This window comes from Diabrotica undecimpunctata, chromosome 6 (assembly GCF_040954645.1).
Source record: "Diabrotica undecimpunctata isolate CICGRU chromosome 6, icDiaUnde3, whole genome shotgun sequence".
Classification (NCBI taxonomy): Eukaryota; Metazoa; Arthropoda; class Insecta; order Coleoptera; family Chrysomelidae; genus Diabrotica; species Diabrotica undecimpunctata.
The window spans coordinates 111,732,882-111,746,436 of NC_092808.1; the positions used below are offsets into that span (position 1 = coordinate 111,732,882).

General features: G+C 32.3%; 1 protein-coding gene across 2 annotated transcripts in view; it reads right to left on the bottom strand.

Annotated features, from left to right (window-relative positions):
* Positions 1-204: 204 nt before the first annotated feature.
* Positions 205-13,555, bottom strand: part of LOC140442784 (uncharacterized) — a 39,871-nt gene continuing 26,520 nt past the window's right edge. Inside the window, exons 1-2 of one of the 2 annotated variants that reach the window (XM_072533757.1) lie at positions 10,348-10,858; positions 205-1,582 (exon numbers count right to left, since the gene is read on the bottom strand). In XM_072533757.1, the coding sequence (XP_072389858.1) occupies positions 402-1,582; positions 10,348-10,525 (1,359 nt within the window). In that variant the 5' untranslated portion in view covers positions 10,526-10,858 and the 3' untranslated portion in view covers positions 205-401. Of the gene's footprint in view, positions 1,583-10,347; positions 10,859-13,555 lie in introns of those variants that run through there. The other variant, XM_072533758.1, reaches the window with a different exon arrangement.

The window sequence follows — 13,555 nt, forward strand, 5'->3', positions numbered from 1 at the left end:
TATATATATATATATATATATATATATATATATATATATATATATATATATATATATATATATATATATATATATATATATATATATATATATATATATATATATATATATATATATATATATATATATTATTAAAAAACACTCATTGCTCATCATTCACAAATAATACATCATAAATATATATATATATATATATATATATATATATATATATATATATATATATATCTAAAGGCGCCTACCCGCATACTGAGGTCACGAGCCGCCACTGTTGTAGTGTAAAATGCATAAGACAAATTTCATATTTATAAGGTTTTTCTGGTGTGAACTAGAACATGTTCATTTAAATTACTTTGTACTGTAAACTGCTTAAGACAAATTTCACATTTATAAGGTCTTTCTCAAGTGTGAGCTAGAACATGTTTGTTTAAAATACTTTGTCGTACAAACTTCTTAAGACAAATTTCACATTTATAAGGTCTTTCTCCAGTATGAACATTCATATGTTGATTTAAAATTTTTTTATGGGTAAACTGCTTAAGACAAATTTCACATTTATAAGGTCTTCCCCCAGTATGAATTTTCATATGTTCATTTAAAACATGTTTGTAGGAAAACAGCTTAAGACAAATTTCACATTTATAAGGTCTTTCTCCAGTGTGAACTTTCATATGCACATTCAAACTACATTTGTAGGAAAAGTGCTTGAAACAAATTTCACATTTATAAGGTTTTTCTCCAGAGTGAGCTTTCATGTGTACATTCAAACTATATTTGTAAGAAAAGTGCATAAAACAAATTTCACATGTATAAGGTTTTTCTCCAGTGTGAGTTTTCATATGTTCATTTAATCTATTTTTTTGAGTAAACTGCTTAAGACAAATTTCACACTTATAAGGTGTTTCTCCAGTGTGAACTTTTATATGTTCATTTAAATTACTTTTTTGAGTAAACTGTTTAAGACAAATTTCACATTTATAAGGTCTTTCTCCAGTGTGAACTTTCATGTGTACATTCAAACTATATTTGTAAGAAAAATGCTTAAAACAAATTTCACATGTATAAGGTTTTTCTCCAGTGTGAGTTTTCATATGTTCATTTAAACTATTTTTTTGAGTAAACTGCTTAAGACAAATTTCACATTGATAAGGTGTTTCTCCAGTGTGAACTTTTATATGTTGATTTAAAGTATTTTTTTGAGTAAACTGCTTAAGACAAATTTCACATTTATAAGGTCTTTCCCCAGAATGAATTTTCATATGTTCATTCAAATTATTTTTTTGAGTATACTGCTTAAGACAAATTTCACATTTATAAGGTCTTTGTCCAGTATGAATTTTCATATGTTTATTCAAATTATTTTTTTTAATAAACTGTTTAAGACAAATTTCACATTTATGAGGTTTATTTCCAGTGTGAACTTTTATATGTCTTTTAAAATCACACGGTTTACAGTGGTAAGATCCTTCTGAAATCGGAATTTTCATATTTTTATTTAATGTTTTCTCTTCAGAGTATCGATTTATAGATTCTTCTTCTTTATGGGACGAAGGTGTCATTATGCACTCCTCCTCTGAATAATCTGAAATAGAAACCAAGTATAAAAATATTGCTACAAGAAAAAATTAATGTAGAAACTTCAGAATAAAGAAATGTAAAGATGTGAATTTTACAATTTATATATATACATATATATATATATATATATATATATATATATATATATATATATATATATATATATATATATATATATATATATATATATATATAAGTAAACGTTAAATATTGGGTTTGCAGCAATAAAAAATGAAACGTGTATTCTTTTAAACCTTTATTCCAAGCTTTCGGACATTGGTTATGTCCTTCATCAGGGAGAAACTTAATGAGGTTGTATCAACGAAGATGTATTATAATGTTGATAAAATTTATCACAGTCTCTCATCTTTTTTTAATATACAAAACCTATTTTTATGTTTAAAAATTAAAAAAATTACTGTACATCCAAAAACACTTAATTATTCTAAATACATAAATATTTATATAGATTATATATTATATTATATATATATATATATATATATATATATATATATATATATATATATATATATATATATATATATATATATATATATAGTGTAGGTAAAAGTTTATGGTCGGTATATTAGGTCGGCCCTTTATATCGCCGAATATGCATCAGTGGAAATAATAAAGAAGGGAAGTTCAACGTTGTCAAACTTTTTGATTTTATTTGACCTGTTGTCTTTTTAGCATTTGAACAATGTTCGAAGATAATCAAATTTGGGCGAATTGATTTAAATGGCAGCTTACTGTTTTTTATTGAGAATATGCCACAATTTTAGCTTACAGTAAGTGTAATTTAACATTTTGATTTCCACTTAAATAAAATTTATTAATGTTCATATTTTAAGTACGATTTCTAAATTGGAAATCTAAACATCAAAATAAGCTTATTTTAACGTCACATTGTGCCTTATTCCCAATAAAAACAATAAACTGCATTATGACGCCACAATAAAAAAGCTTCATACAAAATTATTTTGTAACGTCGCTCGTCAAAGTAAGGACTCTTTGATTTTAATACTGTGGTAACAAGTAGAGGTGGGTCGTTGACGTTTTTATCGCTAACGAAACTGAACCGTTTTTCGTAAACAAGTAACTAGTTGATTGTTTAACAGTAGTTTCAAGTAAGAGAGTACATAAACAAACATATTGGTTATTATCGTTTATGTGTATATGTATTGAAGTGAAAAAAACTAATGAAGGATATATTTATTATAACTTGAAAAATAAATTAAACAATACAAATAGTAAATCGTACTTACATTTACATTACACGTTATCATTAAATCGCGAATCGTCTAACTTGACATTTAAAAACATAAGTTTTTCCAGTTTACTTGTTGTTAACCGTGTTCTTCTTTGATTTAAAATTAAACCAGATTTTGAACATGTGTTCACAAGGAACAGATGTTGCTCCAATATTACAATATTTTATGAATATAGTGGTTAAGTTAGGATATACATGGCGATGGTTTTTTTCCACCACTGTAATGAAAAGTTTCAATCTCCATTCGAATTTTTTCTGGGTAATATATCATCAGACAAATACATGTCGACTTCTTTATTACTCTCGATACAGGTGTACGTTTAGTACACCATGGACTTAAGGCATCTTTATCGGTTTCTTTTTCTTGGACTGGTTGATTTTCAATATTACAATCTTCTTTTTCTTTAATTATAGAAGTAACCAGCTTCTTAAATCTTTCTTTTGTTTTTTTAGCTTTATTTTTATCAGAAAATCCCTGCATTTTAAATTGTGGATCCATAAATGTACATAATGACAATGTGCCACTCTCTTCCATACCTCTAAATCTTTCTGCTAAACCCGATTTTAGTAATTGTACTACGTCGGTTATTATGGATGTAAGGTTTCCTTTTTCTAAAATTTTATTGCAAGATTCTTGCAGGCAGCGTACCATAACAATCATTGAACTTGGGAAAAATTTGGGAAAGTTGAGAACAAAAAATACAGTCTTCATTATTTAGATTTGGCAAGTCGGTATTAACTAATTCCAATGTGGAACGGATTGCCTCTTCTAACTCAGTCATTCTTTTTAGCATGTAATAGGTGGAGTTCCACCACAATACATACCCAATAGTAGCACAAGTGGAATAGGACGGGTGGAGAGAGTGATCTGCATGGGCCCATCCGTTCGTAATGGCGGCGGCGCTACTAGTCACGTTAGGTGGGGGGTATGACATAGCAAAATACTTATGACGTTGATGTAAGTGTTGTTGCCATGGTTTCACCAGTTTTGCAAATTTACCCAAATAATGATTATACTATACGTTTTTCAAAAAAAAATGTAGCAAATTCTACTAAAATCACCACTTAAATTTACAACAACGTATTTCTACAGACTCCAAAAAATTATTAGTTTTTTTTTACCAACTGCGTGATTTTGTTTTAGGTATCTTGCAACTGGCGCATCTTTTAGATCATTGGATTTTTCATTCCGAATGTCACATACAACTATTCGAAAAGTGGTTTATGAAACCTGTGAGGTAATATGGAATAGTTTTCACGTAAAGCATATGACTTTTCCAACCGAATTAATGTTTTCGTCGATTGCTGAACAGTTTTATAGAAAATGGAAATTTCCTAATTGTGTAGGAGCCATTGACGGAAAGCATATTAGAATTAAATGTCCTGCAAAATCCGGATCATTCTATTTCAATTATAAAAAATATTTTCCAATTGTGCTTCAAGGTTTGGTAGATGCGCAATACAAGTTTATATGTGTTGAAGTTGGAAGCTATGGAAAGCAGAGTGATGGTGGTACTTTCACTACGTCATCACTTTACTACCATTTTGAACAAAATACATTCTGTGTAGAGAACATCCCAGAGGTACTTTTCAGTGCCTCTCAATGACGTCATAGAATGAATTCGGTGTGTCGAGAATTATTTCATATAATTATTGAAGAATCTGACATATGCCAGGATCGTACTTAGCCACAGGTGAAAAGCTTGTGGAATTACTAGTATTTTTATTGCAAGGTCATCTGAGTAGATTTGATTATTACAAAATATGTTAAGATAATCCCGTATATTAATAAAACTAAAAAGTAAACAATATTGTTTATTAAATTTATAAATATGGAAATATTTAAAATCGACGACAAAATGGTTCATTTATTGAATTTTTGTATCTTCTTCTTCTCAAGGCAATCTGGCGTCAAGGCGTCTGCGCGTCGAAAGTTGGCAATCATCACAGCGATTTTTAATTTTAAGACCGCGGCTCTAAATAAGTCGTTATTACATGAGTTACATCTCCTTCCTATGGATCTTTTTCTCCGGATTTTCCTTGCATAATGACCTGGAGTATTAGATATTAATATCCTCTCATCACATGATGCATATATCCCACTTTTCTCCTCTTAATTTTTAGTACTTCTCTTTCCTTATGCATACGTCACATTACCTCAACGTTGGTTATTCCATCTACCCATGAGATCTCTAGTACTCTTCCGTACATCCGCATCTCGAATGCCTTCAGTCTCCTCACGTCAATTTTCTTTAGTGTCCTCGCTTCCATACCGTATTATGATAAGGATAGCACATAGCACCTCAGCAGTCATATTTTTAAATTAAGGTTTAAGTTTCTACAGCAGAGAAGCCTCTGTATTCTTGTAAATGCGCTTCTGGCCTGTTCGATTCTGATTCGTATTTCTTGAGAGCTGTCATTGTTTTCATTAATCGTTGTATATAGGTATTTGAATTCTCTTACTAGTTCAATAGGCTGATTCTGTATATATATCTCACGAATGTCCTGAGTTGTCTTTGTTATTATCATATATTTCTTGCTCTGTTGAGTGTTGGTCCATATTCTTCTTCGCTTACTGCGGTCACCTTATTAAGAAGTATCTGTAGGTCTTCATGTAATTCGGCTAAAAGAACTGTATCATCAGCGTATCTCAGGTAATTTATGATCATGTCATTAATTCTAATGCCTACTGGCATCAGTATATATTAAATAATACTGGTGAATGTATACACCCTTGTCGAACATCTTTGTACTTCTATTTCTTCTGATGTTATGTCTTCTATTCTAACTACTGCTTTTTGGCCATAGTATAAGTTACACAAAAAAGACTGAAAATTTATTAGGTAACTTTTAAATTAATTACATAAATAAAAGATAATTCTAATCATAAAAACTATTTATTTACTAATTCGTAATAATAATAGTTTATTAAAAACACTGAAAAGTAGAATTTGAATATCAAAGTAATAGAAAATTATAGAAAAAGTGGAGAGTTTCCTTAAAGATATATCCTTAGACGAATTCATGGTGAAATATTTCGGCCATAACCTAGCAAAACATTAATTAGAGAAGAAATTTCTAACGCCTCAACACGCTTAAATAAACAGTAAATAAAACAATTTTATTTTCAGGGTAATAAAATACTGAATTAATAATTAAATATCTAAGTAATTTTAATATTAGTACTTGTTCTTTTTCCGTATATCTTGTCATCTTGGCCTTACACAAATACAAATAAACACCCAATACTATGTACAAATACTGACCTGAACGACAGCCGTCACTTGCTGTTTAACACTTCGAAAGAACGGCGAGCATGGACGAAGTTTTACGTCAACTGTCAGTTACAGGCGTATTTGATTGGCTAGAGAAAGCGCGCATTTAAATATCAACGAATCAAACGTAGGTTAGGAAAGAACCGCTTATTTATGTAAGCTTATTCTAAAGCTGCAATATATTTCTGTTTAATCACGGAACTACCGCTTTTTCCGTCACACCCATAGATAAAGAATATATATTACTGAATAGATAGGAAACTGTGTAGGTTATTTCTGGACAATGCGCCATCTGGCGGCCTTAGGAAAGCAACATCTTTTTAAAAAATCTTCTCGTAATTCTTCAAATATAAAGATTAATATTGAGGGTTTGATTACAAAAATAAAACAAACGTTGGTTCTTTTTCTACTTTATTTTCTTTTTTACGTTTTTATATAAACATTAATTACATGTATTTATATGTAGTTGGTTAAACAGTGGCTATTCTGTAGTTTCTATAAATTACAACACAGAAACAGAGAAGGAATAGCATCACATTTCAAGGTGGACTTATATCTCAATCCAACATAGCGGGCTTCTGGTCCAAAATGAATTGTGCAAGTCTTCTCTGCCAATTTTGTTAATCCAAATATCATAAAGCTAAAAAATAAATAGTTTGTTTTTAATATTTTCTGTGAAATAATGTTACATAGTATATTTCTAGAGGTGCTTTACAAAAGGACAAATAAACAAAAGTTTTGTAGAAAAAGTTCTTGAAACATTGAAGAATTGCCACATTTTTAATGGCGATAATTTTAATTCCTAAAAAACTTTTACCTAATTCTATATCGGCAACAATTCTAATACACATCATAACGTGAAAGAAAGAAGTTTGGGACAACATCGGACATTTTAAGGCAATTATTAAAAAATAAATAAAATCTTATATCAGCATTTTCTACTTACCGCCCTATCTTTTGGAAAAATATGCATTTGAGCATCCTTATTGTAATTATTACAACCATTAACGCAACAGTTAAAAACCGTAATTATTTAAATATGATGGCAAAAAAGCAAACAATTATTTAATCGCAAATAATACAACTCGAAACACTGTGTCGAAACCACAATAAAAATGGCGTACTTGTTTTGTTGGTTGCGGTATTGCGCAGTCACGAAGCTTTGCTATGAATGCTACGCCCTCTGGTGTCCTTAGGAAATACAAATTTCAGAGGACTGTCACTCCCATAAGAGATACCCGGGCATGGTCACACCCAACTTAATGCATTAGAAAGAAATCGAAAAACTAACGCACTGAAAAGTAAGTCTGGGATGTTCTATACCTGTACCTAAGACATTGCCGAATAGAAATATTGTTCCACATGTTTTCGTAGGAGATGCAGCCTATCCATTAAAGCACTATCTAATGAGGCCTTTCTTTGGACAAAATTTGTCGCAGGAACAAGAAAACTTTAATTACTGCCTTTCTAGAGCAAGGCGCCTTGTCGAATGCGCCTTTGGTATAATAACTTCAAAATGGAGAATTCTAAAAATGGAAATTGAAATTGTTCCTAACAAAGTCGATTTAATTGTAAAATGTATTTGCTTAATACACAAAATAATTATTGGAATTTTTCGCAGGAACAAGAAAACTTTAATTACTGCCCTTCTAGAAAAAGACGCCTTGTCGAATGCGCCTTTGGTATAGGTAATAACTTCAAAATGGAGAATTCTAAAAACGGAAATTGAAATTGCTCCTAACAAAGTCGATTTAATTGTAAAATGTATTTGCTTAATACACAATATAATTATTGAATTAGAGGGAAGCCCAGAGATCATTACAGATATTGTAAACCTCCAAACAACAAGCCATAGAAACATTGGAACACGAAATTTTAACAGGGCTACTACTACTGCTTACGACATTAGAAACAAATATATGCAATATTTCAATACTCGTTAAAAACAATTTTGAAGATACGACGGTTATTTTGTGTTGAAATATAAAAAGCAAAATAATATTACCTATATCATAAAATTATTCTTAAATAAATATTAAAATGAATATACCTACCTCCTAGTTTCATTTGACTTGCTATTTCTTTCCATAATTTCTTGTTCAACTCTCTGTTGTGATAATGTTTGCTTTTTTGATCCCATAGGGATCTTTTTTCGTGCACTAAAGTTATTAGTACTTCTCAATCCATATCAAAACACAAGAAAACGCGAGTTTGTCGTACGAACAACTCTAACAAACAAAATATTTTGGTCGTATTGAAAACACGTACGAACTCGTACGAATTCTTAACAAATGGTCGTAAGCAATATAACCACAAGCATTTCAATATACTGATTTGTTTATTTCTGACGAGTTCTTACGATTTCGTACGATTGTGTATGAACAAATTTTCGTACGAATTCTTATCCAATGTAACCGCCGCCTTATTCTGTTGCTTTTTTGATTTTTTTGTATTTCTTGATTTTTGGTCACTTTTGGTAGTTTCTAGCAAAGAAAACATTAAAATTTGAGCTTTCCCCTACTTTTTGTATTGCAGGACTATTGTTTATATGACACGACTGTATTGCAGCAATCAGTCTATTGGTATTATATGTCTATGCTAAACATAGATGCCCTAAACCTATTAGACTGATCATTGGAATATCAGCCTGTTCCCCCAGTGCGATAGAGAAAATTTATGCAAAGCAGTCCCTGCATGTCTTTCTAATGAGCCTGGTTTTTGGCTAAGTCTGGTCATTTGGCTAAGACAGTGCAGAGAACAAAAAGTGTCTATTAGCGGAAACTTGTTGAAGGAAAAAGTAAGAGTTCGCATCTACTGTAAGCATCAAAAATTTTGCGGCAAGTGAAGGGTAGCTTACAAACTTCAAAAAGAGAAATGGAGTTGGGTTTAAAAAAGTTTGTGGTGAAAGTGGAAGTGTTGAAGATGCAGTTTGCTTAGATTGGCACGGTAAATTGAAGACCTTGATTGAAAACTATGATGCCCGAGACATTTTTAATACTGATGAAACTGACTCATTTTTCAAATGTTTATCGAACAAGATACTTTTAAAGATGAAAATCGTGTGAAATCGTTTCCTACGGATTATTGTGCTAACAAAAAAGCTTAGATGACGACAAAACTTTTTGTAACAATTTGCTTTTAGCAGTTAATGGGGACATAAAACAGCAAAAGCGGAAAATTTTACTATTTTTAGACAATTGCACTGCACAACAGTCCTCCTACATTGTCCAATGTGGAACTCTACTTCTTTCTGCCAAATACAACTTCCAAATTGCAGCCATTGGACCAAGGGATCATCCATAATTTTAAGATGTTCTATCACAAAGAAATTGTTAAGTTCATTTTAGAATCTCTCAACAAGCAGCGAACTACAAATATCTCGGTTTTGACAGCTATTTTACTGATTGACAAGTCATGGAGAGGTGTGGTGTAAAACCCCTAACAATTCTCAACTGCTTCAAAAAATCCGTTTTCTTAAAAAAAATTAGGAAAATCTTCCAATACTTATGGATAATGAAGAACCAGCAATAGAACCATTAGTTGACATTAGCAGTGTGAATTTTTCTGACTTTGTTCAAGTGGATGAAGATGTTGCTGTCTCAGGTTCACTAACTGATGGCAAAATTTTATCTGCAACAGATACGAATGACAAAAGTAACAATGAAGATGAGTACAATACATAGAACCTTTACCAGAGTGTCAGTAAGGAAGCAAGATCCTCATTCGATGCCTTAAAAATCTTCTGTCTACAAAACAAAAGTGATGAAAAAGCATTTCTATCTCTTAAAAAAATTATTGAGCAGTCTGAGCAGCAGCAAAGTGCTTTGAAACAAACCAGTATAATATAGTTCTTTCGAAAGATTAATTCACATTGTGAATACATACTTGTATGTACCTCTAAACTTTTGTCTTTGTTATAGAATAACAGTCAATAAATAATAATTGATCTTATATGAATAATTCGTAATATTACGAATTAACAAGAGTCGACTGTATAATTTAGCAGACGATAGCGACCATTAGTTTATAGAGTAATGTAAACAATAATGGAGTAGACAGTATGTATACATAAGCAAATAAGTTTTATTGATATAAGCCACATGTTTCCGGAAATGCAAAAGATCTTAATATCAGATATAAGTCTAATTATTATACTGTACTGAGTACCGTATTACTTGAATTGGATTTGTACAGACTATTCATCATTTTTGGACTTACTTTTATTTCCTGTCTCAAGTGAATATTTATCCGTTTCATCCTTCAAGTCTGGGAGATATACTTCTGTGGATAGCTGACTGGCAACGTATCTTTGGTCATATTCCTCTTTAACTTCAATTTTAACTTCCATAATTATTAAATATCTGAGCACAGAATACACCAACACCAACCTAACCATAGATTTGAAATTTGAACCTAACGTTGTTGTCTATACTGTGCATACTGTGCTAACACTAACAAGAAGCGAAATTAAGGGCTTTTTCCCCCCAATCCAAATTTCTTTGCGCGTGTGCGAATCCGCGAGTTTAGTATGTGCCACGGTTCGTAGACTACTACGGTTGCCTCTTCCGACTAACTAATGAACATTAAGCCTGAAATTACGTCACGAGAGTACAGTAATTTGAATCGTAACATTGTTAATCGTCGTTTTTATGTCTTTGATGTGTGGAAAATAGTAAAGATAGTTATGAAATAAAGATGTCTAGTGGATTATAATACCTAATTATGGAAAACTGTTGAGATGTAGGTAGTTTGCTACCTAAAATTAAACAGAATAAAGTCCTAGATTTACGCATGGGAGTACCGGTACGGAACGAATACCTATATACGTTAAGTTTTGCAGACTTAAGATAGACACCTAAATATGAAGACAAAAACGCAGATTTATAAAACATTAGTGCGAAGTATTATGACATATGGGGCTGAAAATTGGATCATAAACAAGAAAAACAGCAGTAAGATAGTAGCAACAGAGATGGAATGCCTGCGAAGATGCTGCAGAGTAACAATAATGGATAGGAGAAGTAATGACGAAATAAAGCAAAGAACATCAATAGAAACAGACATACTAACATATATAGAACAAAAAAGACTAAAAAGACTAAAGTGGTATGGACATGTGAGAAGAACTAGCGACAGCAGATGGATAAAGAGAATAACCGAATGGAGCCCCATAGGAAGGAGGAAAAGAGGACGACCCCGAAAATCCTGGAGGAACGAAGTAGACGACGCCATGAGTAAGAGAGGACTAAACGATGGAGAATGGAACAACAGAGAGAGATGGAAACGGTTGAGCGAGGGAAGGCAGTGAATACTGTAGAATCCCTAAATATATATATTTACGTAAATCTAGGATTTCAATCTCCATTTTACACTGATAATTTGTCGCGTATACTGAATTTCCATCAATACTGGATTACCTATTGAATGAATTACCGAATTACATAACTATTTTTTTAATATTTAAAATTATTTTTACAATTGGTCACACTAAAACCTGTGCCTGGCATTCTAAAATTTCATCAACATTATTATTACGTTAAAACACAATGAAATTTTAATGTTTTAACCTACCTTATAAAAAGATACGAAGACAATAGGTACGATGTACAACCACAGTATATTGCTTAAAAAGAATCAGTAGGTTCACTCTGCCGCCAGTCCTTTGTTCTTCATGTTCCATTTTTTTTCACGCGCATCATTTCCACGCGCAGATAAATTCCAGTTTTTGATACACTGCTCAATATAATTTTTAATCATCATCATTCAATCTTCGCTTATCTACTGCTGGACATAGATCTCCCTCATAATTTTCCATCTATTTCGATCTTGTACCTCTTGCAACCAATTCCTCTGACAACGTTTTAGATCGTCAGTCCAACGTGTTGGTGAACGACCTCTGCTTCGGTAGGCATCATCTCTTGGTCTCCATTCCAGTAAAAGCTTTGTCCATCTATTATCTGTCATTCGAGCCACGTGACCTGCCCAGTTCCATTTCAGTGTTGCTACTCTCTCTACTGCATCAGCCACTCTTGTTCTTTGTCGTAGCTGGCGATTTGGGATCTTGTCTCGTAGTGAAGCGCCCAACATAGCACGTTCCATCGCCCTTTGACACACACGGATCTTTTGAACTGTTCTCATTGTCATGGTCAACGTTTCCGCACCGTAAGTTAACACTGGCAAAACACACTGATTAAACGTTTTTCTTTTAAGGCATATTGGTATATCAGACGATTTGAAAATATGGTTCAGCTTGCCGAAGGCTGCCCAAGTCAGTCTTATACGACAGAGAAGCTCAACGGTTTGGTTATCTTTTCCTATGCGAATCTCATGACTTAGGTATTTATAGGCCATTACCTGGTCTATGGATCTCGTTCCTACGCATATATCTTCGCTGACTACAAGATTTGTCATCATCTGGGTTTTAGATATATTTATTTTCAATCCCCCTTCTGGCGAGGAAAGGTAGAGCTGATTTAAAAGTTCTTTGGCCTCATCTATCCTATCAGCTATTAGTACAATATTATCTGCAAACCTTAGATGGCTAAGCTTTTCTCCGTTTATGTTTATGCCCTTGTCGGTCTCCACGTTGTATCGGGAATTTCTGGGTTTGACGATCACCCACTCTAACACTGGCTGTTGCGTTTTAGTATATGTGTTTTATTATATTTATATACCGATAGTCAATTCGGCATTCTGTCAAGGCTTCCAACATTTTTTGTTGATTTACGGTGTCGAATGCCTTTTCATAGTCGACAAATATTAAAGCTAGTGGTTTATTATATTCAGTGCATTTTTCTATAAGATTTTTTATTACCAGTAGGTGATCGTTTGTTCCATAGCCTGTTCTAAAACCCGCCTGTTCTATGAGCTGGTAAAATTCCAATTTATTTTCTAGTCGTTTCGTAATTATTTTTGTAAATAGTTTATAAATATGTGAAAGTAGACTTATGGGCCTGTAATTCCTGAGGTCGGTAGCATCCCCTTTTTTATGAAGTATGATAATTTCTGCGTTATACCACTGGGTTGGTGTTATTGCTTCCTGCAAACATCTAGTGAATAGTTTGGCAAGGACCTGCCATAATCTTTTTCCAGCCACTTTCAAGGCATCTGCCAGTATTTCATCGCCTCCGGGGAACTTATTGTTTTTCATTTCTTGCACTGACCTTCGAACTTCATTGGGTGTTACTTCCGGTAAAATTTTAGATCCCTGATTGATTATCTTTGGTAATGGTCCACTCCGGTTACATTGCTGTTCTTTATATAGTTGTCTATAAAAACTCTTTATCGTGTTCATAATTTGAACTCTATCCTCAATGATTTGCCCCTGTTCATTTCTTAATTTGTGGACGTTTTTTCTTCCAATGGACATGCTCTGTCTGAGTACTTTCAAGCTTTTGTTTTCTTCTATTACTCTAGTTATTTCCAT